Source organism: Onychostruthus taczanowskii, unplaced genomic scaffold (genome assembly GCF_017590055.1).
Source record: "Onychostruthus taczanowskii isolate IOZ18803 unplaced genomic scaffold, ASM1759005v1 scaffold97, whole genome shotgun sequence".
Taxonomy (NCBI): domain Eukaryota; kingdom Metazoa; phylum Chordata; class Aves; order Passeriformes; family Passeridae; genus Onychostruthus; species Onychostruthus taczanowskii.
This window is the reverse complement of record NW_024507768.1, coordinates 1,739,694-1,764,393: the sequence shown is the minus strand read 5'-3', so window position 1 is coordinate 1,764,393 and position 24,700 is coordinate 1,739,694. Positions and strand designations below refer to the sequence as shown.

At 51.1% G+C, this 24,700-nt stretch overlaps 1 protein-coding gene across 4 annotated transcripts; it reads left to right on the top strand.

Moving 5' to 3' along the window:
* UHRF1BP1 (UHRF1 binding protein 1) lies at positions 1–24,594 on the top strand. 4 transcript variants are annotated; one of them, XM_041427024.1, is made up of 21 exons: positions 1–179; positions 10,673–10,835; positions 11,596–11,634; positions 12,089–12,180; positions 12,370–12,559; positions 12,683–12,823; positions 13,342–13,512; positions 14,036–14,213; positions 14,522–14,608; positions 14,740–14,904; positions 15,359–15,501; positions 16,248–16,389; positions 16,870–17,063; positions 17,298–18,838; positions 19,064–19,260; positions 19,737–19,888; positions 19,973–20,120; positions 21,127–21,398; positions 21,731–21,839; positions 22,165–22,328; positions 22,741–24,594. In XM_041427024.1, exons 1-21 carry the CDS (start codon positions 136–138, stop codon positions 22,864–22,866), a joined length of 4,458 nt encoding a protein of 1,485 aa, XP_041282958.1. In that variant the 5' UTR covers positions 1–135; the 3' UTR covers positions 22,867–24,594. The 4 variants fall into 4 exon arrangements, with proteins under 4 accessions (XP_041282958.1, XP_041282956.1, XP_041282959.1 ...); XM_041427022.1 differs by having other exon boundaries at positions 16–179; positions 22,213–22,328; XM_041427025.1 differs by lacking the exon at positions 22,741–24,594 and having other exon boundaries at positions 16–179; positions 22,163–22,303.
* Positions 24,595–24,700: the final 106 nt, after the last annotated feature.

Genomic DNA, 24,700 nt, shown 5'->3' with positions numbered 1-24,700 from the left:
GCGGGAAGGGGCCGGCCGGGGGCGGCGCGGACACGGGCGGGCCGTGCGGGAAGGGGCCGGCCGGGGGCGGGCGGTGCGGAGCGGGCGGTGCGCGATGGGGTCCCGCCGCCCGCGGGCCTGACCCGCCGGCCCGGCATGGCGGGCATCATCAAGAAGCAGATCCTGAAGCACCTCTCCCGGTGAGGCGCCCCCTCCTCTTCCTCCTTCTCCTCTTCATCCTGCTCATTCTCCTCATCCTCCTCCCGGGGGGCTGCGGGGGGCGAGAGCCCGGGCCTGGGGGTTTGGGACGGCGGGGCCGCGCCGGTGGGGAGCTGCCGGGCCCGGGGGGCTGAGGGCCCGTTCGGGCTGTGGAGCCGCCGGCCGGAGGGGGTGTCCGAGGGTCAGGGGGTGTCCGAGGCCGTGTCCACTGTGGTGTCCGGGGGCAGCGGGCCCAGGCTGCCCGGAGGGGCCCTGCCGCCCCTCCTCGGGGTCGGAGCCCGGCTTTGCCCCGGTGTCGGTGCCCAGCGCGGCCCGGCCGTGCCGGCCCTGGGCCGCGGGCGGCGGCAGTGGAAGCTCGGGAGGCGAGAGGGGAACACGAGCTCTAGCGAGGTGTTGGCATTGTATGCCGTCATTTTCTGTGAAGTTCGTCCGAGGCGCTGCGAGGGGCGTTGGGGAAAAGCGGGTGCTCCCGGCGTGAGGCTCTGCCGGGAAATGCGGCCGCGGCTGCTCGGGGCGGGCCCCGGGCACATAGCGGTGCCTCAGTTTCCCTTCACGGCGAGGAAAGAGCTGCCTGTGTTATCTCATGGCTGCGGGCACCACCTCGCTCTGCATCGCTGCGGGGTCACAGGAGCGTGAACAGAAAGCTGCCGTGCCCGTGAGGGTGCAGGTGAGGCCACAGCACCGCACAGAGCTTGTCCTCTGCTTTCTGAGCAGGTCCTTTCCATCCCTGCTGCTGGACGCGCTCAGGTGCACAGCGAGGGGTCTGAAGTGACCTGTGTGGGCTCAGTGCTGGTGTGATCCATGAATCCCATCCCTCTGAGGTGTGTGGAGCCCCAGACCATCCCCACACACCCTGAGTGGGCAGTGCAGGGTCTGGCTTGGGGTCACCAATTGCTCCATGCTCCAGCCCTGTCAGCACTGTCCCAGAGGAGGAGCGATGGAGCTGCTCTGGGTGCTGGTTTAAAAATGGATTTCTGACATCCCAAGCTTCTGAGCTTTCTGTCTCATTCACCTCACACAGGTGTGATGCAGTCAGTACAGATTCAGCCTCCTGGTACGGAGGCATTGAAGTATTTTGTAGCACAGAGAGGTGGGTGAGAGCAGTTCTTGATAGAAGGTAAAACAGAGCTGGGCTTTACCCTGGGTGCTGTTCCTGTGGGTGTTCTCATGGACAACTCTCTTTCTTTACATAAATACAGTTTTGCTGGTGCTTTTGCTTAATTTTGTATTTCAGTCTCTCCTTACCACTGCTACAGCATATGCTTACCCAAAGTGCCCCTTTTTCCCTCTGATTGGGCCAGTTCTTAGTGTTCACCTGTGTATCCTTTGGGTAGTTCTAAGGAGAACAAGGAGTCCCAAAACATTCAGCATCTCTGCCTGTTTTCCTGCTAGCCAGACTTAATTGTTTGGGTGATTGATCTGATTCTGCCCCTCACTTGAACAAGGATTGTGGATCTTTGCAGAAATGCAATTTGAACCCAGTTTAATGGTGTATAAAAAAAAGATTAATTATTTTTGTTTCAGTTTTGTTTCCTCCGAATACCTCATCTTCACCCTCCCTTTGGGTTTTCTTTCAGCCACGCTCGTTTGCCTGGAAGAATTTTGCTACTGAATCATTAATCTGCCTTTATATTCTGCTCACATTTGCATGTGAAATAATCCCTTGTCCTTTTTGTTGTGTCTCCACTCGGAGTCCTTTCTGCACGGGGGTGTGTTTTTGTCCCTCTTCCATGTGGAAATTTGCAAGAAAGCGGTCAGGAGAGGCAGCTGGATCAGGGAAATGTGAATGAGGTGTTTCACCTGACTGTTCCTGTGATCCCACCTCACGTGAGTGACCGGATCCCAGCAGGGATCAGTACAGCTGGGATCAGTACAGCTGGGCTTTGCCCGGTTGTGAAGGTATTTGACAAGGCTCAGCCTTGTGTTGTGCTTCAGCAGCTTAAATTCCTAGAGCAGGGGAACCTAAAAACTTGCAGAGCTTTCGCCATCTGTGCCTTTCACTCCTTTGTCCTATATTTAGCCTGGAAAAGCAAACAGATTAGGTGGTTTCAGTTCTTGCTGCTTCCAGGCGGGCACAGGGCTGCAGAGCTGGGAGCGTTTGGAGCCCAACATCAGGGGCTCCCCCAGAGCTGCTGGCTCTGAGCATGGCTGTGCTCCCCAGCCTGTAATTACCCATGGAAGCACATCCAATGCTTTAAAATAAAATCAGTGAGCTGCCTTTACCTCTTCCTGGCCCTATTTGAAAGGAGCTCTTTCTCGTTTTCTTTTTTTTTTTGTTTCAAGCATGTCGGCGTAGCCGCAGCAGATCCGTGTTCTCAGGGTGTGACAAAGGCCCTGTTTATCCACAAGCCCGACTGCCTCAACTTCATGTGCCACTTTGGGATTTGAGTTCTCAGCACTGCAGTGGGAATCCTTGCCAAAATGGCTTTTATTTAATTTCCTTGGAGAGGTTTATCCCCTGCTGCCTATAACAGCTGCTTTGTGACGTTTTCTTGTGGGACACGTGTTGAAGCTTGTGAGCTTGTGGAGTAACAGGCACACCAGACATGGCTTCCAGAGGAAATGCAACGTGCAGTCCTGCTGGGAAGAAATAAAAGCTGGTGTCAGCAGAGGAGCAGCTGGACTGGGGTTTGGGTGAGGTCTGAACACAGCAGAAGGAGAGCACAAATGTATCTTACTGTGACAGGTACCCCAGAGAACTGCAGCTGAGGAATAACTTTGGGAACCTCAGAGAGTAGGGTGAAAAGGGAAGAGAGGAGAAATGAGAGAGGAGTTAACAAGCAGATGGGATTTGTTCTGTGTCATTCAGGAGTCATTGGAATGGGCTCTGTGGCTTGCACCAGGCAAGTCAGGCCATGTCACCAGCTCTGCCTTTGCCCAGCACAGGAGTGTGGGGAATTCCCTGAGTCTAAAGAATGCTTTCCCCCCTCAGCTTGGATTTCTTGCCCAAATGCTGCAGTCTGGGCACTGCTGTAAGAGAACAGACCCTGAATTCCTGCTCTGTTTGCCTCTCCCTTGCCCTGAAGTGTTTTGCAGCATCGCTGCGTGCTCGAGCACTGCGCTGCAGCTGTGCCCTTGCTGCAGTCACAGGATGGCACACGCAGCTCCTGAGGGCTGTGGGACACCCTCAGAGTCAGGAAAAGCTACCACCAATAAAAGAGATTTGCTTACTACCAATCCTCCAGGCTTCTCCCAGTTTCCTGATCTTGATTATAAATTACCTGGAAGCAATTTAGAGAGCATGGTGGGTAAGGAGGAAAGCAAAGAAACTGTATCTGGGAATGGCCTGAGGAAGCTGCAGAATCTCAAGTGATTTAGGCAGCAAAACCTCTGACCAGCTTTGCAATTCTGGCTTTAGCTGTTTTAATGTCCTCCTTCAGGGGTCAGGGAAATTTCTGTGATGACCATTTGACTAAAATAGCTGTTGCAGCAATGGGAAGTGCATGAAACCACAGAGCTGCCAGCTGTTAAAGGCTGATAGAAACTGTTACTTTTCCATCTGCACAGCCTCCTGCTCCTGTGGCTCAGCACGTGCTCTTCCTCCAGGTGATGGTTCCTTTGGTGCCCCATGCCCAGGGTGGATCCAGAGCATGCAGCAGTTTGTGGCAGGACTTCATGAGGCAGTCTATGAGGAAGGATCTCTGCCAGGTCCCAGCAGCTGCTGCTGGTGCAGCACCAAACCCCTGGTGATAAGCTTGTGTCTTAACTTCTTACAGGCTGTGCTCAGCAAAGCATGTAAGGCTGGATGTAAACACTTTACTCAGTGTTTGAATTTGGAAATATCTTGTTTTCCCGGTACATTTTGATGGCTTCTTTTACTCTTAAAATTTTTAATATAGCGGAATTATTGATGGCAAGGCAGAACCCCAAGTTATTATGGGTAAAGTAACTTGGATTTCCCTCTTTTTGGTGCCCCATGCCCAGGGTGGATCCAGAGCATGCAGCAGTTTGTGGCAGGACTTCATGAGGCAGTCTATGAGGAAGGATCTCTGCCAGGTCCCAGCAGCTGCTGCTGGTGCAGCACCAAACCCCTGGTGATAAGCTTGTGTCTTAACTTCTTACAGGCTGTGCTCAGCAAAGCATGTAAGGCTGGATGTAAACACTTTACTCAGTGTTTGAATTTGGAAATATCTTGTTTTCCCGATACATTTTGATGGCTTCTTTTACTCTTAAAATTTTTAACATAGCGGAATTATTGATGGCAAGGCAGAACCCCAAGTTAGTATGGGTAAAGTAACATGGATTTCCCTTTGTTCAAGACAGGGTGGGAAAAAGGAGTGAGCACAGACAGGACGTGGCATTTTCCCTTCACAGAGTCTGAAGTCTTCCCTTGGAAAGTCATGGTGGCTGTGCTGCACTTTGCTGGGGGAACCAAGTGATCAGTTTTATGGAGCTGCTGGGTGCAAACTGTTTCCAACCACTTCTCCTTGGCTCCAGATGTGTGTGCCATTTCTGGAATGCTAAATAGACTCTTGTTGCAGCAGAGGTAAATTACACTTGAGTAGCTCAGGAGTAAAGTGTGGCCAGAGCCCCTTCACTGCAGCTCTGGGCTTGCAGAGCCCTGCACTGACCCTGTGGAACCTCTCCAGAGTCCTTCAGCCTCACTGATGGAGAGGGGCTCTTCTTCCTTATTTCTCCTGGACTCCCTGAGCCCTTGCCTCCCCTGCAGTGCTCAGTTGAGTCAGAATTAGGTAATAACCTGTTTATTTCTGCACACTGGAGACTAAAATGATTGCAGGATGAAGAAGTGGAGCTTTGGACTAGTGCTTGTATTTATTTGGTTTCTTTCTAGTTTTATTTCATCTGTTATTTGCTTGAGGATTAGGTTTGGGAAATTCCCTGGCAAGTGCTGAGGGTTTGCATTCTGGATTTGTTGAGAGCATGGGGCAGCTGGCATTTAAACTTTACTGAGTGTCCTGGTGAGGAGCTGGAAATAGCAAAGGGAAGGTGGAGTTCAGCCCCTGGCAGAGACCCAGCCTCTCCTCTCAGCTGAGTTCCTGGTTTGCTTTCCAGGGCTCCCAGTAGCCACTGAGGTGCTGGTGGGTGTGAAGCAAGGTGTCTCAGCGTTCAGAATCCTCTAGAGAAATATTTGTTGAGACAAGAAAGTGTCCTTGGTGCCAAGGGAGGCTGCAGCCTTGGGGAGGAGTGAGCTGGAATTCTGCTCTGTGTCATGGTTCCCTCTGAGCTCCTTGGAAATGCTGATTTTTCTCCCTGCAAATTTAACTCTGAATTGAATTCTTAAGCTTTCCCTTGGTCTCGTTGTGTTGCAGGAGGTAACACAGAGCCAAGACAACTGATGACTTACCAGGATGTTTTGTGTTTGGCTTCGGGTGGCTGAGAGGCCCAGCCTTTCATTCAGTGCAGTTGAAGCCTGGAAAAACAGAAAGCTGATAATGGAAAGGCGCCAGCAGGGACACCAGATGTGCCTAAATCCACCCTGATAAGGAGCGTGGGACGGGCTGGCACCTCCTTACGTGGAAACTGTTTGCCCTGTAACCCAAGCAGGGTGCATTTCTCAGGCCCCTTGTCCACTTGGGAAGGATAGCTGGGGTACACAGAGCTGTGCACAGGAGATGAGATGATTATAAATATGCTGCTTTCTGTCTTCTTAGCAATTGGGCAGTTTGGTGTTGATGGGATTTCCTTAAACTCTAAATGGCTTTGTGCTAAGAGGGTGTGATATCAACTCCATCTCATGCTGCAATAATTAGTGCCATCCTCTGCTAATTCAGCGAGTTTTTCTTCCTCCTGTGCAAGTCTGCAGAGCAGCTGTGTGCCCGCTCTCAGACAGAGTGGTCCCTGCTAACACCAGAAATTCGAGGAGGTAAAATGGCTTTTCTTCCTGAAAAAGCTTTTAGTTCTTCCTGTGCGTCTTTGAGGCAGCTATTTTTTTCCCTTTTTACAGAAGTTTTGATTGCTTGCCCAGTTTTATTTCCTCCAAAATTATTTTTAAGTTCATCCTCAGTCATGTGTGCTGCACTTAAAGCTTCTGCTGCTGCCTTCCTTGAGAGCAGCCCTGATTTGGAAAGTCACTGACCTTTCCTTTTAGCAGTCATCAACCTTTTGTTCTAGTAAACATGCTATATGGCTTCTGAGATAAGAGGTTATAATTTGAGGTGAAATGTCACATCACAGAGATTCTTGGATTGTAGAAGATATTCCCAAGGAAGATGGAAATCCCACTAAATGCCCTGTTCAAAACCAGACCAGGCAACACTTGAAAAGATTTTTGGGAAGGAGCAAATCTGTGTTGGTTACAATACAGTTGTTGGGGTTTTTTTCCCCCGTGTCCAATTCCTGTAATAATTGATTAAATTACATATTTGTATTTCAAATCTAAGCAGAAAATCCTCATCTCTTCCTTGCTGTGACCCTTGTGGAGGCAGAAACCCCAGTGGTTCCTGGGCTGGTTTCCCATGAGCTGATCAGTTCCTCCTTTCTGCCTTACCTGTGTTTGGAGGGACTTTCCAGCTGCTCCCTGCAGCTGTGGCTGGTGTCACAAGCCATGCACTTCCTTCTGCCAGGAGATTTTGCTTGTCATTAAGCAAAATCAAGGTCACTGATGTACAGCTAATTAGTTCTCCCACAAAATAGCCATAGTGACAAAGGTATTAATAGAAATGCTCGTGTGGAGCTGGGGGTGGTGGCTGTGTACAACAGCCAGTGATGGCTGCAGGACTGCAGGGAGGAGGCTGAGGCAGAAAATGAGTATTTGAGAAGAAGGTTCCTGATCCATGTGGCAGCAGGGTAATGAGACAGGGATCTGAGGAGAAGTTTTATGATTTCAGATGTCTTCTGACATTATCTGTCCGTGCATTTGCTCAGTTGGAGACAGCGTGGCGAGACAGCTACAAATGTGAACATAAATTTATTTATGATTCTAGCCTGGCTTTGGGCCAGCGGTCAGATTTACCCAAATTCCTCTTGCAATCAGTGAGTTTGTGGCCTCTGGATATGCAGGCTGAGGAACTGGGCAGTTGTTTTCAGTAGTGACATCATGTTTTGATATATAGTCAAGCTGATGATTGAGCAAACAGATTTTCAGGGTTGACTTTTGTCAGAGTAATCCCAGCAGGCTCAAAAGGAGTGCTGCCCTGTGAGTTTACTGGCTCAGCTCTGCTTGACTTCTGATGGAGCTGCAAAAAAAAAAAAAGAAAAAAAAAAGTGCAAATATCCTCTGGTGTCAGTTTTCCCAATAGCCACCGTTTTCATTCAGTTTTCCCTAAGCCAGCAGCCCCTGCTGCCAAGGCCATTGCTGTGGGTGAGTGTGAATGGAGAGATCCTGCCAGCAAACATCTGGCACGTTCTGCTCTCGCTGCTTTTCCTGCCCTGGCACTGACCAAAGCAGTTCCTCTCAGGCAGCAGCAGAGACTGGCACCTGTGGGCTCTGTGTTCTCAGGAGCTCTCACCTGAGGCCTCCTGTAAGCCCTGTGTGACATGTGGCTGGGGAAGTGGCTCCAGTGAGGAGATCATTCCAGTGCAAAGTCTGGGATTCCTGTACAGGGCAGCAGCTAAAAGCAGGGATTGACAATGGGCAGCATACCCTGAGAAATTTGGGCCCTGGTTTAAAAGAAAGAATCTGTTTCCATTTGAGATTTTTTTCCCAGAGCCTCCAGCTTCTGTTGTCCCATCATGGGTGGGGTCTGTAAGCTCTGCTTTGGGGGAGGAATGGCACATTTTGGTGCATAGAATGCCTCATTAAAGAATTCTTTAAGGGAGCCTGGTTGCACTGGGGGTGGGTTTGGTACCTGCTCAGCAGGATCTCTGCAGCCTTTCCCTGGAGATGGTGATGAAGAGTTGCTAGGTTTGGCTGGATCAAGTTTCATACCTCACTCTAGACTGTGTCCTGCTTCACAGCTTTGGTTCTTCCACAGTGTGCTGGTATTTTTGATACACCTACACACTAAAGGAAAGTGATGCCCTGGTTCAGACATGTGCTTGTGTTGCCTATAATCAAAAGAAAAAAGCCCCTTGTATTAGAATAGTAAAGGAAAAAGCAGACCTTTATTTGGAAGCTTCCAGGTGTCCTGGTGGTGATGGGAACACCCAGAACTGAATTTCTACATTTTATAATGTTAATTAATTAAGATATCTAACAGGTACATCCTAGAGGAGATTCAGTTGCCCCAGTAACCTATCCCTGGGTCAGCCCCTTGGAATTGGTCCAAGGGGTTCTCTACCCCACTTCTTATTATGCCTTATTTTAGGTCCCCTCCTTGGAATAAGACTAAACAACATTTCAGGAATGTGTTTAGAAGGTCAGCTTATTGTTCTAAAATCTAGGGGAAAAGGGTAGGAAAACTACTGGAGCTACAGCCGTGCATTAGCAATCTACAAAACTACAAATGTATGAAAAAGATATAAAAAGCTTAAGCATCATTCCCTCCCTTTAGAGACTTGACAGTATAGAATTGTAGGAAACACTTGTACTTTTCCTCTGCATTACCAGCTGAAAGCAGCTTCCCCTCTGAGCACTCTTATCCTGGGATGAGGCTCCCAGCCCAGAGATGATCCTTCAGTGCAGGTGTGAGAAAACTCAGCCAGTGGGAGCTGATCACTGCCCACACCAGCTTTTGAGCTCAAGTGCTGGGTGTTACCTACCTGTCCATGTTGTGTTTGGTTTATTCTCAGCATCCAATCCTAGGCAGACACGGTGACATCAGCTTTCAGCAGAGCTGCTTCTCTGACACAACACAAGGGTGCCCCTGGATTGCCTCTGCAGGTGTTTGCTCTCATTTTCAGCCGTGTCTGGGTTTGTGGGTGCTCACAGCAGGACTCCAGGCCCAAATCATATGGATTCCCTGCCAGTGGAGCAGCTGTTGGAGCACACTCTGCAATTTTCAGTTTCTTGGTGCTGATGCTGAGAAGCCAGGTTAACCTCAGCCGCCTCCCTGGGCGTGTTCAAACAAGAAGCCTTTGGTTAGAGGGAGTGATGAGTTTGAAGGGAATGTGCAGCCTGGCAGGTGGTGCAAACTTGGTGTGAGCTGGCAGCGTGTCCCTGTGGCTCAGGGCAGGGAGGGGACAGCAGGGACAGGAGCTGTCTGCAGGGGAGGAGCAGCAGTGGGCAAACTCACAGCTGTGTGCTGCCTCCCCTTCCAGCGCTGCTACATCAATAGCACAGGGCTGACACCAACATCTCAACACATCTGTCAGACTTTCTCTTCCAGCAAAATGTCTGGAAAGGCCCCTTTGCCCCTGGAAGCCCTGGGCTGATGGCTCAGCTGCTGCTCCAGTGCCTCAGCCAGGTTTGTGCTACACCCCGAGCTCCTTCAGCGGCTGCAGCAGCTGCATGCTGGCAGTGTGGCTCTGGTTGCTCCTCTGCTCCTGGAGCTGTGGCTGTTGCAGAAGCCCCTCGTGCCTCTCCCAGAGCAGTGCCCACACTGTGGGTGCAGGGGCAGAGTGTGACTGGAACCCTGCTCCAGCTTAGGCTGACAATAGGGGCTTTCTTTCCATCCCGCCTTCTGGACCACTGTACAGAATGAGAATTAGCATTGGCATGGAGGAATGTGTGAAATAAGCCCTGGATTCGGTGGTGGGAAAGTTGTCTGGCAGGAACTCCTCAAGTTTGAATCCAGTGATGTTGGAATGCAGCCCCCTGCTCCCATGGAGGCAGGTCCTGCACTGGAGAGGGGTTTGATGGAGACAGGAGGGGTTTTGCTGCCACAGAGGGGTTCTCTGGCATGGAGAAGTGTTGGTGACACTTGCGCAGCCTCTGTGATCTGCTGCCCTCTGACCTGGCTCCTCTGGTTCCTTGGGGGCCACTCTGCTTTTATTCAAGGCCGAGGCTTTCCCACCTGCATCCTCTGCTCTCGAGCAGTCCTGCTGCAAGTGTTTGATCCATGACACTGAAATCTCAGGCACATGAGGGATGTGAAGGGCTGCACCCAGGGGAGGTGAGCACTGGCAGCCCTGGGGAGGAGGAATTTCAAGCAGAGAAAACAGAGGAGAGAGCTGGGGCTGTGTCTGGGAGGGGAGGTGCTGTTTGGCCCTGCTGACCAGAGAGCAGGCTGGGCTGCAGTGCTGGTGTTAAAAAGAGACAGCCACAAAAGTCGTTCATTAATGATCTTTTGCTTTCCTGGGTGAAAAGAATCTAGAGAATTAAACTTTCCACCGCTGACACGGCAATTCTGGGGGCAGTAAAACTGCTGAGATGTTGCAGTTTGGCTTTGGTTTTCTTTGGTTTTGTCCTAGGGCAGTTTTGCAGGTTTCCAGGATCCAGAGCTTTGGAAGGAAATTTTCAGTTTCTCAAACCTGAATTTAGTTTAAAACAATAAAAAAAAAAAAATCCTCCAAATGTCAAAGTGTAGAAATGTTTGGTTTTTTTTCTGGAGCGACCAACTTGCTTTGGGTCTAAAAATGTCAGAAAGGGTTTAAGAAAACAGCAAACTGGTATTAAAATAGCTCTGAAATGCTCCTGCAGTCTCAGCAGCTTTGCTGGGGGCTGTTTGTGAGTTTCCTTTTTCTCCCCTTGTAGGTTTACCAAGAATCTCTCTCCAGACAAAATCAACCTAAGCACACTGAAGGGTCAGGGGCAGCTGACCAACCTGGAGCTGGATGAGGAGGTGCTGCAGAATGTTCTGGAGCTGCCCACCTGGCTCGCCATCACCCGGGTCTACTGCAACAAGGCCTCCATCAGGGTGAGCAGAAACAACTTCAGATGGATGAAGTTATCCATTTACAGGCAGAATCGCTGAGGTTGTGCATGGACTTGCACTTTGCACACTGAACTTTTACAAATTCCTCCTCCTTGTGCTTTTTTGAGAAAAAAAAAAAGTGGTTTTTTACTTGTTATAAGTCAGGTTGTTTCATTGCATATGGTACTAACCACTGTTGCATTACATGAACTCAGAAGTTTTAAGGACATCAAAGAGACTTTCTATAAAAGAAATATGATTCTATTCTGCCAAGTGACAGTAAAAATGAGCTTGTCTTACTCATCTGATGTGCTCTGTTTTTAGAGTCAGATCTGCTCGGTTTAGTAACAAACATTTGTTCTCCCTCCTACAAGAACTGCAGAGTGAACGTTGCTGTATGAAAATAAAAAGGAGCTTTTTGGTTTGTGCACAGTCTTCAAAAGAGTTGTGTGACTTCCAGTAACAGCAGCAGTTAGTTGTAAACTCTTAAAGGCCAGGAATGTTCCCCACAGCAGAATTTGACCTGCAGAATATCTGTTACTCCTGATGATATATGAGATCCAAAAGCTCAGCTAGGTTTGTAGATCTGGTGTCTGGAATGTCTTTTCCCTTGTTTGTGTCTTGTTTGACCTGGATACAATGAGACATTGCAGACATTTCTCAGAGAAATGGGACTCAGAGTTTGGGCTGAGAAATTTTCCTGCAATTTCTGAAACTTTCCAATGCAAAGAGCACTCTGATAACCTCAACTTTATCGTTTCAGATCCAGTGGACAAAGCTGAAAACACACCCAATCTGCCTGGTAATGTTGCCTCTCTTGTCTTCTTTCCCTCCTTTCTCCATTTTTCCTTCCTTCTTTTCTTCCTTTTCTTCTTCACTCTTTTTAATCTCTTCTGCTTGAGAAAAATTCTGGAGAGGGAAACAATCAAGTGCTCAAATTTTCTTGGGACCTGAATCCTCCAGGCCCTTAGCACATAGGGCCATGAGCACCATCCTGTGAGTCCCTCATTTCACTGCAGGATGGAGCCAGATGAGCTCTCAGGGAAGTCCAGGGCCACCCTGTGCCTGTTTTTTGTTGGTTGTTTTCCCACTCCTGGTGTTTCAGGTTACCCACTGACACTGATGGTGTGAGAGCTTTAACACATGAGACTCTTGGAGCATTGAGACTCCAGAGCTGGTTGTCCCTGCCCTGGAATCTCACCCCAGGGCTTGAGGCTTGGTGTGGTGCTCATGGCTCCCACGCTGTGTCTCTGCAGTACCTGGACAAGGTGGAGGTGGAGATGAGGACGTGTGAGGAGCCTCGGCCGCCCAATGGACAGTCCCCCATCGCTCTTGCTGCTGGACAGAGGTCAGACCCCAAGCCCTGCAGCTTCTCCCTGCCCTCCTGCTGGGGTGTGGGGGCTGCTGTTCTCCTTGATTCACCCCTGGTGTCCCTGCTCTCGGGTTTAAGTGCCTTTGCTGTTGCTTATAAACCTCTGTGTGAGCCTCACCTCTGCCAGGCCTCTCGTCGTGACACGTGGGGATCTTCTCTTTGCAGTGAATATGGCTTTGCTGAGAAGGTCGTGGAGGGGATGTTTATTGTTGTCAATTCCATCACCATCAAGATTCACTCCAAGGCCTTTCATGCTTCTTTTGAGCTGTGGCAGCTCCAGGGCTACAGTGTCAACCCCAACTGGCAGCAGAGTGACCTGCGCCTCACCCGCATCACGGACCCGCAGAGGGGAGAGGTGAGGCCTTGATGAATGACTTCTCCTTGTTTCATTTCATGTCTTGTGAGTGCTTTGGGTTTTTTTTGAATCCTTGAAGTTTTGAAAATCTCAGCATTTTCCTGTTTTTCTCCTCCTGGGCAGGTTCTGACGTTCAAGGAACTCACCTGGCAGACCCTGCGGATAGAGGCAGATGCCACGGAAAACGGGGATCAGGATCCTGTCACCACTCCTCTGAGACTCATCACCAACCAGGGCAGGATCCAGATCTCTCTCAAGAGAAGGGTGAGAGTTTGCTCCATGCTTTGCAGGATTGTGGTCTCACTGCCTGGTGCAGAAATGATGAATATTTCCTCCCACAGTCCTCAACAGCTCTTTTCTCCCTTCAGAAATGTTGAGCCCAAACTGATGTATCTCTCCATGTTTTCTGTCAGAGACAGCTGTGTTCTTACCAAATGTCAAAGCAGTTTCTTTCCCACGGGAGGATCTCGTGGATGGAGTGAGTTTTTCAATCTGTTTGAACATCCTAAGGAGAGCTGTCATCCCCTTACTGGGAGCTGAAAGCCTGATTTTTAGCTGTCAGTGGAAATGTGATGATTTAAAAAAAAATGAATTAAGCAGCGAGCAATTTGAGCAATTTGTCTCTTAAAGAGGAGGTGGCTTTGACTGCTATCCATCTGAGAGGAGGTGCTGTGGATGTGCACCAGATACCATCTCTCAGAGGAGTTTCACAGCAGCCTCCCTTCTTTCTGCTTCCATCTGTGTGGGCAATTTTTGAAGTCCATAACTCCTTTCTTTTTCAGACCAAAGATTGCAACGTGGTGGCCTCCAAGCTGATGTTTCTGCTGGATGACCTGCTCTGGGTGCTGACAGACTCTCAGCTGAAAGCAATGATGAAATATGCTGAGTCTCTGAGTGAAGCCATGGAGAAATCTGCTCAGCAGAGGAAAAGCCTGGCACCAGAGTCTGTGCAGGTGAGTTTGGATGTTGGTTTGCCAGGGAAAAGGGCAGTTTCTGTTTGTGTGGCATCTGGCCCATATTCACAGCATTTTCCTTGATGGGAACTCAGGTCAGTGTCATGTGGACTGTGGGCTGCTGTGGGGTAATGAGGTGACCACATGAGGGGGATTCATTGCCAATGAAATATATTTTCCAAGTCAAGGATGAGGGAAGAGGAATATTTCTGCTGGAGTTGGAAGCTCCAGGGAAGCAGGGATGTACACATAATGCAGTGAGTTGCACAGGAGGGATGGGGAATGCTTGGCCCTTTTTGCCCAGGACTCTTAAAAAACATCTTCCAAGAGAAGTGCATGCAGCTGGCAGAGCCCCAGACAAAGGTGGGAGCACAGGAGAGGATCCAGATCCTGGGAACCCCAATTCAGTCCTATAACCCAATGCCTTAGAGGCTGGAAGATTTGCACGAGTTGATTAACTGCATTACAACCTCTGTGTTTTCCCTCTCTCTGAGTTCTCACTGAGCTTGTCCCTCTCCCACAGATCACCCCCCCTGCTCCCAGTGCCCAGCAGTCCTGGGCTCAGCCCTTTGGGGCCAGCCCCAACGCCAGCAGCATCGGGCAGTACTTCGACAAGCACGACATGAAGGAATCCTCCTACCACCTGCTCATCTCCCGCCTGGACCTGCACATCTGCGATGACAGCCACGCCCGGGAGGCAGGTCAGGAGGAGGAAAACAGCAGCAGAGGGAAGAACAACGGCTGAGACAGTGATTTTGTGGCTGGAAGAGGGTTGGAAGGCACTGGGGTTTTGTAGTTTGGGATTTGAGTTTCCAGGCCTGGTTCTTACATATAAACCGTTGATTCAGGTGTCCTCCTCCTGGACTGGGACAAGGTTTTGGTGCAGATTCCTAAAGATGGTACCCTAATCCTGGCTGTGGTGGTGGTCAGAGCAAGGTGGTTCTGAATTCTCCTGGGTCAGGGCTTGGATTGCAGAGCTGACTGGTTTCCTCTGCTCTGTTCCTCACAGGTGCTCTGAAGCATGGGATGCTGGGCGGTGCCATCCAGCTGACCTTCAGGAGGATGGCTTTTGATTATTATCCTTTCCACAGGGCAGGTAGGGAGCCTGTGGCCTCACAACCTGAGGAGAGGGGTAAAAAAGGAGTTTAAAGAACTCTTCTATACTTGAAGGCTGGACCAGAAGAAAGAAACTGCATTTTTAAAGCTGGGATGTTTGCTTTTCTGCAGGAGATGCCTGCAAGCATTGGGTGAGGTACAGTGAAGCAATGGAGACTCGGGGACAGTGGGCAAAGAAGTTGGTCAGTGAATTTCAAAGCAAGATGGAGAAGCTTTATGAAGAAACAGACCCTGTGTTTGCCGGGACTCCACTTTCCCCTTTCAAAAAGAAACCAGGTAAAGGAATTTGAAAAAACAGTGAAGCAGGAGGTGGTACCAATTTTGCTCCATCCAGCAAAATCTTTAGTTGCCTGTCCCCACCTGAGCAGGCTGGTTTGTTGGTGCAGGAATGCATAGCACTCTAAAAATCATAAATATAATGGCAAAGGAAAGTGGCTGGCAGAGCACTGCAGCAAGGATGGACAGGCTGCAGTGGATTATTGTTGAGTTTCTCCATAAGATACAAGGATGAAATTACATACTTGAGACCTGGTTTAGGAATGTGTTCTCTTGCCACAGAACAGACTCACCTTTCACAGTGTTCTTCCTTCAAAAGTCCTGAGTGTTCCTCCTGCCCAGCTGCGTTCATCCGTTTCTAATTCTGGGCCTGTTAGTTCTGCTCAGTAAGCACAGAGCTGTTGGTACTGACGGTGCAAAGAAGGTGACTAAAACCCTCTGTGTGTCCCCACAGAGCCTCCCCAGAGTGCCCAGAGGAGCCCCCCAGAGAAGGGCCGGGCTCCCCCCAGGAGTCTCCCGCGGCTGCGGCACCCGCCCTGGCACCGGCTGCGCTCCAGCTGCGTGGTGGTGCGCGTGGATGACCTGGATGTGCACCAGGTGGGGACCTCAGCACTGCCTGCACGTGGCAGTGGCACTTCCAGAAAGGAAATGATGTCATTCAATACGTGATTCAAGATAGGATTGAAAGAATCATGCAAATCTTACATCCGAAATGCTGCCCGGAGAACCTAAGTGCTGTTAGGGTGTTGTCTGTAAAACTTTAAACCCTTTTAAACTGCTGGAAATTTTAATGTTCAGAGGGAACTGTATAACCACAGGTTTCTGCCCTCTGTTCCTATCTCAGCTTACACCAAGCATTAGGCAGGCCCAGTGTAAAACATTTCATGCCTTTGAGAAGTCAGTGAGGATGTGGATTTTTAACAAAGGAGGAGTAAGTCTCACCTAAAGTTTTCTGCCCTGGATCAGGCCCTGCATCCATGTGCCCTGTGTCCATCCAAGAGCTGGTTTTGCTCATTGCAGCACCAGATACTGTGATGGACTTGCCAACGTGCTGCTGATCTTGCAGACAGCTGTAATAGATTTCTGTTCTGTTTGCTCATGTCACCTAATTCTGCTTGTCACAGCTCTTACTAGCAGTGACAGGAGACACAAAGAGCTAAATTCCCTCAAAGGAGAGGAGTTGGCAATATCAGCAGGTAGAAGAAAATGATGTTTTTGCTTGAAAGCAGTGTATGTTTGATGTGTAAATGAGGCAGATGGAATACAGGCAACTGTGGGGTCACTGGGGCACTTGGGTTTGCCAAGTCTGAGTTCTGCACCGCTGCATTTCCTTCTGTTTTCAGGTCTCTACAGCTGGGCAGCAAAGTAAGAAACCCTCCACCTTGCTGTCCTGTAGTAGAAAAATCTTCAAACTCCCTGACCAGGTCTCTGCAATCCATATTGAATTCACAGAATATTACTTCCCTGACAATCAGGACTTTCCAGGTAATACATCAAGGTTAGCACCTTCTTTCACAAGTTTCTTAAAGAGTCATCAATGGTCTGGATGTGTTAACCCTTTTAGATATTCTCTGTGCATTGTTGTTTAATTTTCTGATGTTTGCCATCCAAATTTTTTTTTTTTTTTTTTTTTTTTTTTTTTTTGCCTGTGGGAAGGTGGGGTGGACTTTGTGTACAATGTGGAAGCAGAGCTGTGCATGCAGGAAGGAATTGCAGCAGCTGCTGTTTGCCCAGTTCCTGGGGTTCAGCCTTACTGGGAGCCCTGGAGCAGGGCCATGAGGTGCTCTGGGTGCTGTCCCAACGGGTCACCTCATTACTCTGGGTGCACCACAGCAGCTCTCCTTCTGAGATGTGTCTCCCAGGGGTGGTGAAGCCCCTGCATTGGTGCTGTCAGTGCAGGTTCTGCTCTGAGCTGCAGAGCACACGAGGGGCCTTTCCTGCTATCATTAATCTGTTTCCTTCTAGTTCCATGCCCAAACCTGTACATGCAGCTGAATGGCCTGATGCTCACCCTGGACACACCAAGTGTGCTCTGGATAAACCTCTTCTGCCTGGATCTGTGTCGCAGCCTGGAGCAGTTCAAAGCCATCTACAAGCTGGAGGACTCAGGCAAGCGGGATGAGCACGTGGATGTCCGGCTGGATGGCTTCAGGCTGAAGGTACCATTCTTTTCCTTCCTTTCCCAGTCTTCAGTGTTCTCTCTGTGAAAGGAACATGAGACCAGGAGATAGCTGAGTCCATAACGAGGAGACAAACCTGCTGCCTTCCTCTGACTTTGCTCTGTCTGCCTCTTGTGTTGGTTTTGTTTGGTCTGTGGGCAGTAAAGCTGGTGCTGGAGTTCTCATCCAGAATTAACCTCTGCTATTCCTGTCTCACCTTTCTTCCCCCTGCAGCTCAGCATCCCCGTGGATAAGAAAGTCACGGAGCACCGGGACCGGCCACAGGCCCTGTGTGTTTGCATGGCAGAGGTGACAGCCACCAACACCCGCCACGCTCCCTCCTGCAGCTGCCAGGACCTCCAGAGCCTCTTCCGGAAATTCGCGGGCTCGGAGTTCTTCCACTCCAGCTACGCCGAGTTCCCCCGGGCGCAGGACAGCTTCAGCCTCCTGCACACCCTGTTCCTGCGCCACGCCTACCACGTGGATGACAGGCCCCAGAAGCACCCAGGCTTTCCCCAGCTGCCTCACAAAACCTCTGCCTCTGAGGATCTGTGGTCTGTTAATTTCAGTGAGCTCTCCCTGGGATTTGAGGGTGCTGAAAGCTCCAAGGGCAGAGCCCTTAGCTTTATTGATCCTTTTCCCCTTTCCTTATGGGCCTGCCTGCCCAAGAGGTGGGGGCAAGCTCAGATATCTAAACGACAGGAGCTGGCCACCTCTGAGGTGAAAATCAAGCCTTCTGCCAGCTTTAGCAACCACTCCAAGAAGGAGAACCTCTCCAGAGAACATGGTGTTTGTCAAAGATCAAAGACTGACCAGGATCTGAGGAATATCTATAAGGCTCCAGACACGATGGATGTCTTGGGAGAATCTGACTCTGAAGTTGATGATGGAGTAGACAGTAAAGAGCTGGAAGCCTCTGCTGATATCCACGTGCTCATGTCCTCCTCTGTCCATGTCAAAGTTCGGCTCAACCACTACCAGTACTTGGTGCTGCTCAGGATGAAGGAAGTTCTGCAAGCACTACAGGAGCAGCTGGCCCAAGATACCCAGGAAGTGACTGGGTCTCCTTTAGCTCCCATGTCTGCTTGTGTGGGAGTTATGTTCCACAGTGCTGAGGTGGCCCTGCTCATGACCCCTGCTCCAGGGTCTGTCGTGGAACCCAGGTCCCTGGACTCGGACACAACCAGCCTGATCGAGTCCGAGCTATCACCCTCAGACAGCAAGGAGGGGCTGGCAGCTGAAGAGAAGGAGCTGAAATCAGAGAGCAGTTCAGAGAAGGGCTTAGGCAGCACCTCAGAGCTCCCAGAGGACAGTGGGATCCAGGACACGGGTGCCAGTGTCCAGCTGGAGAGGCTCCCGAGGTCCGCGAGCGACGGAGCGCTGGGCGCAGCTCCCCGCGGTAAGGGCGCAGAGGAGAAAGGCTTGATAGAGGAAGCACACGAAGCTGTGGAAGCCCTGGTTGCAGAAAGACCAGCAGAGACCAGCAGCCACCCTCAGAGCCCCCCTGCTCTCCCTTCCAGCCCAGCCTCGGACACGCAGCCCTCGGGCAGAGGAGGAGTCGCCCTCAATGGCCAGGCAGAGCTCATCCCGCTGCGGAGCATCGAGGAGGAGCTCTCCAGTGCCCTGCACATCACCAAGGACGCCACGAAGGAAGCTCTGCACGCCACCATGGACCTCACCAAGGAGGCCATGACCCTCACCAAGGATGCCCTGAGCCTGAGCCGGGACAAGATGACCTCCACCATGCAGAGGATGCTGTCCCTGCCCCCGGCCAGGTGAGCAGGGCAGGTTCCTGAGCTGCAGGAGGGGGACACAGAGGACCTCCACTCCCTTTCTGTCCATTGTATCTGGACTGGAGATGGGTTAAGTGTTCATCTCTTGGGGCTGTTCTGAGGATTCTGAATCTGACTTGCAAGTGGTCAGAGACCAGCCCAACACTCAGATAATCTGCAGGCTCAGCTGCCTGCCTTTATCCCTGGCTTTTGTTGGGTTTTTTGTAGGGATTCTGTGCCCAAAGCAGAGGAGGGAGCGGTGACCCCGGGCGGGGCAGGCAGCGGCCGGATGCGTTTCTTCTCCATGAAGAGGACCTCATCCCAGCATTCCTTTGACACCACATCCGTGGATGGGAGTGGCCCTGAGGACGGGCTGTCCGTGGACAGTGATGGCAGTGATGGCTTCGTGATGCTCACAGACTCTGGTAAAGCCCTTGGCCTTTTCTGTCCCCACCCTCCTCTCACAGGGGTGATGCTTTGTGCCGCAGGCAGCTCATCCTGTGCTCCTGTGGAATCGCTTCTGCTGCTCCTTGTTTTTGAAGGGCTTAAGGAGGTGCCTCACAGTGGCTCTTTCTGCTTTTGTAGGTGCCTTTTCCTTGAGATGAGGAGGGTGAATCAGTGTGGGGTGACCCTGAATGTCCCAATGGTGTCCTGAGGGCTGTAGGGGCTGTGATGTGCTGGTGGTGGGTGGTACAGAGCATTTAGGAAGGGCTGGTTGGATACTGGGTACTCTGGACATCTTTCACTTCAACCCTGTGTTACTTAAGCTCATCTTAGAAGCTGGAGAGAGATGGATCTCCAGAGGATGGTACCTCCAGAGAGGCCAGAGGTTCAGGCACATGCTGATGTCAGGACTTCCAGAAAAAGAAATGGAATTGAGTTGTTGTTACTTCCATTTCAGAACCCAGCCTGGACCCCCTTTCTTCAGGGCAGCTTCCCCAGGCCCACAATGACACGGGCAGCAGAAGCAGCCTGGTGGCAGAGGACGAGGGTGGAGTGTCCCCTGAGGTGAACAGCTCCACGTCCCAGAGTGAAGACCCCAGTCTGCAGCTGGTCAGTGCCTGGCACTGGGATTCTGTCCCTGAGGGGCTCTGGAGGTGTTTGCTGTAACCAATGAGCTCTTGGTGGCTGTTTCAGGTGTCTGTCCTCGTGCTGAAGATGAATGATGTGAACTGTGCAGTAGAGGTACAAGGAGATGATTTGTCTGTGGCTTTACAAGTGATGAACGTGGTTCCAGAGCAGCTGAACAACGTTGGCATGTGGCAGTTCCTGCGTGGCTACGTGGGTAAGATGCTGCTCTGGGACTCAGCTGCACTGGTAGAACTTTTATATCATCCTCCCTCAGGGAATATTCCATTAACTGGGGCCTCAGTGTTTGGGGTGGTTAGGATTGAACACAACTCATGTGTGAGGGTTCAGATCTGGCATTTGAAAGATGTTTCCAAGTGTCTACACAGTCAGGCTCTGTGGTGCTTTGTAGTCATTGATTGGGGTTTTTTAAATTGCTGAGGATGCATAAAATGAATTTAAAAAGTGAATAAAGCTGTTTAGGGAAGCCATTAAGTTATGATTGGGGTTTTTTAAATTGCTGAGGATGCATAAAATGAATTTAAAATTGAATAAAGCTGTCTAGGGAAGCCATGAAGTTACTCCTGATCTGAGAAAAATACTTTTGGGTCTACAGTACTTCCCCTAAATTTGAATTTAAAAAAACCCCAACAAGACAAACTTGAAAACAATCAACTATCCCCCTCAACACTCCAAAAATGTAACCCAAACAAAACCAAAAGCAGCTCCAAACCTGAAGTGGAAGTGTGAGCAGTTCCCAGGCTGTTGATCCTTCCTTTCCCAGTCCTGCCAGTGGCCATGGTGGAGCCCAGGGATGAGGAAAGGCTGGTCAGCTCTGGAGGGTGAACCAGGGCACTGGGTCAGCTGTGGAGGCAGAGCTGGGGCACTCTGGAGGGCGGCTGGGACAGGTCTGGGGGGCAGAGTTGTGGCAGCTGTGGAGGGTGAGTGGGGCACTGGGCCAGGTCCTGCCCATGCAAAACAGGGGCCAGTTTTAAAGTGTGGTGAGAGAGGGATGTGCCTGGGACCTTAAATGATGCAGCTCCAGTGCCAGTTCAGTGATGTGAGCTCTTAGTCCTTCAAAACTGGGATTTCTCCCATGTGAGGGGTGATGTCAGACCAAGGTCACTTGGCTGCTTTTGGACTGAGATGGGCTTTCCACGATGCCCTTTCTGACTGGTACCTGATCACTGGCCCCGTTGTGCAGCGAGATCTCTCTGCCCCAGCTCTAGGAGACCCAGGTGTGGAGAAGGCAGCGAGCCCTGGGGCCGGGCAGCCCCGGCCCGAGGTGTGCCTGCGCCTGCAGTCGGGTCCGAGCGCGGCCGCCCTCTCGCCGCTGGCCGAGCGCAACGGCTTCCTGCAGGTGCTGCTGCACAGCCAGTGCACTGAGCTCTGCACGTCCTGCCTCACCAGCCTGGGACCCTTCCTGGAGGATGAAATCATCCCAGAGGTCATCCCCATGGAGATAGAGGTGGTGGATGCCAAATTCACGTTGAAGGTGAGAGATTCCCCCCAGGGCAGAGCTCACTTGCAAGGTTGCACTTGGGAAGGGATGCTGTGGGAATGCTGGGGGCCTTCTCTTCTCCCAAGACTGTTTGGTTTTGCTTCTAAAAGCAAAACCAAACCTAGGGATGAATAAGGAATATAAGGGAAGCGTGTAGTTGTACACCCTGTACATAAAGCCAGGCCTTTCCCTAGGGTGGCCTCACCCCCGTGAGTCTGGCAGTGCTGCTGGTCAGGAACGCTGCTCCTGAGGAGGCTGCAGGCAAGGGAAATCCTTTCAAGAGCTGTCACAGCTGCTCATCCCTTCTCTGCTTCATGTTCCTCCAGGATGACAGCCCCCCAGTGTACCCCACCTCCCCTGGGCCTGTCCCCATCACCTTGGCAATGGATCACCTCGTGGTGAGGCGCAGGGATGACGGTGTCTTCTATCTCACAGGTGAGTCACATCTGGTTTTATTGTCCCTCTGCACCCCCAGGCTGTGCTGGAGGACACTGGGATGTGAGGGTTGCTGCTGGGAACGATGGGCTCTGAGGTGGGCGCAGTCCCTGTGTGTTTCCTGCTGTGGGAGCAGTCCCTGCCTCTGTTCCCTGCTGTGAGAATTCATGTCTGGTGTTCCCTTAAGCACACCATTATTACCTTTTAGGTTCTCCATTTTAAAGGGGGAAAGAGAATTTTATTTTCCTGTGTAACAAGAGGGGGAAGAAAAAAGGCAATAAATTAATTAAAGGTTCTTTTTTTTTTTTTTTTTTTTTTCTGAGAGCCCTGTTGGGTGAATGTCCACACCTGAGTGGGTTCTGTTGCTTTCCAGCTTCCCAGGGGAAGGACTCAGTGAAACAGGAAAAACCTGTGTCAGTCCCTGAGGAGCAGAAGGCCCCATCAGAGTCTGTCTCACCAGCCCCAGCAGCAGGAGCACGTGGGCTGCAGGTGAGTCAGTGCTGCTGCCTGGACAACAGAGGCTGGAAATTCTCTTTTGCCTTGGTGTGTTTGCAGTCCTGGCAGGTGTGGTGAGCTGCAGGAAGGGAGTGCCCCGAGGAGCAGCCTGTGCCAGCTCCCATGAGTGTTTTAAGGAGTGAGGGCACCTTGCCCAGCATGAACTCACTTGTTCCCTTTTAGAATCTGGTTGGGGATTGTTTTTTCTGATTGGCTCCATCTTCCCCACTGTGTCCAGTTCCTTGTTGGAAGAACAGCAGTTGAGAGGTTCCCAAAAAGAGAAGTTCTGGCAGTGGTTTTGTCTCGCTGTGTAATTGATCCCAGGAGCTCCTGCTTTGGTTTTCCTTGGGGCAGCTCACTGTGTACCTTGAAGGCTCCTGCCTTGTTCTCTGCTTGTCTCCTGCAGCTCAAGCAAGTGCCAGAGTTGCAGAGGGAGCTCCAGACCATGAAACTGGCCCTGGCAGAAGCCAACATGGACAAGGCTCGCCTTCTGCAGGAGATCAGGAAGTACAACCCCCTGTTCCAGCTCTGACACTGCCAGGGACAGGGCACCAGCACCAGCAGGGCAGGTTTGGTCATTTCGCTGCCAAACGGGTCCAACCCCAGGACTGAAACCAGCTGTGACTGCAGAGACTGGGCACAGGGAGGGAGGGAGGGAGGGATGGAGGGGCCTGGCTGCGAGAATGAGAGCAATGAGGAGGAGTTTGCTCTGCTCTGGCCTGGGGGTGCTGCACTGAGGCAGGGCATGGCCAGCCCGTGAGCACCAGGTCACATGTCAGGGGGACACCCCATGTCTCCTCATCTCTGGGTGGCTTTCAGCCTCCTGCTTTTGTGGTGACTTCTGGAGATGGTCCATGCTGGGGTTTCTGCTTCTTTCACCCTTCCTTGTTGTGTTCTTGCCCAGCAGTGCTGGCCAGGGCCCGCAGCAGGAGCAGGGTGGTCACCTCAGCACCTGGGCAGTGACAGGGCAGGGCTGGCAGAAAGGTCAGGGCTCTGCTGGGAGAGCAGGGCTGCTGTCACTGGAAACAGGGATGGGATTCCCACTGTGGAGTGAGGGCACACAGCTCACTATTCCCACAAGAACAGGGTCAGGATAGTACAGAAATTCCTTCAGATTCCCTTTTCCTCCAGTAATTCCTTGTGTAGAGATGGGTGCAGTGTATGAGACAGTCCAGTTCATTCCCACTTTATCCCACAACGTTTGGCTTTATTGGTGCAGGAATTAATTCCTTACAAGGCACTGTTTAAACTTTTACTATCAAAGAAGGGGGTGAGGGAGGTTGGTTCAGTCTCAGGTGATGACCTGGGTGTTTTTTGGGATGCACCTTGTCCTCAGAGCTTTGTGTGCCCGAGTTCCCCAGTGGGGAGGAGGAGGAGGAGCAGCTGTGGCTGCTGAGGAAGGAGCTGTGGGGTTTTCAGCACTGGGTGGAATCTTTCAGCAGGGCTGAGGGGCTGCTGGGGATGGGGCCCCAGAACCTGCCAGCCCTGATCCCAAAAGGAAATCACTGGAGCAGCTCCCTGTGAGCATTGCTGGGAACTGCCCACCAGCAGGATTTTGTTTCACCAAACCTTTGTGCTGCTCCCTCTCCCTGTGGGGGAGCAGGAGCTCTGAGAACTGCTTGCCTGAGGTGGAATGCCACGGTATTCCTGCTTTTTCTTCATTAATTGCTTGAAAATGGGAGGTTTCTCTCTTCTGCTTTTTCAAATTTTCATGGCATTTTGTGTGAGTATGGGAAGGGTATGCCAAGGGTTTGCCCAGCCTGCAGGGTCCCACAGCTCCTCCCACGTGTGCAGGCTGAGCACAGCTGGGGCCAGGTTGTTTACAGCAAATTCCTTGCTCCAGCAACTTCAGTCCACGGGTTTTGTTGAAGAATTCAAACATTTCCTTTGCTTTGAAGACCCAGTAAAAAGGAGTGTAACCCAAAACCCACACACGTGGGAGGACAAAACCTCCTGGGTCCTCACAGATTGTAAATATCAAAGTTTACTTTGTGGAGCCTCTTATTTAAGGATTTTCCTCTGTTCCAGTGAGAGCCCAGGGAGTCCTGCCTGGCACAGGTGCCAGGGAGAGCACGTGGCCTCAGCATCTCCCAGAGGGGCAGGAGCAGCTCCCAGGGCCCCTGGGAAGGGGATGGGGGAATGTGCAAGCCTGAACTTGAATTTGAATTTTAGGCAGTATTGCAACTCTGCTGCAGTTTGTTTCCACTGATGCATTTATTGGTTCTATGAACCAGGAGCAGAATTAAACTCATTAACCTCCTTCCAGGCTCGGGCCTCTTTTCCTGCTTCTCCTTCCCCCTCCATCCCAGCGCTGCTGGTTTTTGGGCAGCTCCTGGATTTGGAAGCACACCTGAGCCCTGGCTTGA

Excerpts from the sequence above, each read along its gene's own strand:
- UHRF1BP1 (XM_041427024.1), top strand. The coding sequence starts at position 136 with ATGGCGGGCATCATCAAGAAGCAGATCCTGAAGCACCTCTCCCG. Across the intron at positions 12,560-12,682 it reads CGGACCCGCAGAGGGGAGAG|GTTCTGACGTTCAAGGAACT; the intron begins GTGAGGCCTTGA and ends CCTCCTGGGCAG. Across the intron at positions 13,513-14,035 it reads TGGCACCAGAGTCTGTGCAG|ATCACCCCCCCTGCTCCCAG; the intron begins GTGAGTTTGGAT and ends CCTCTCCCACAG.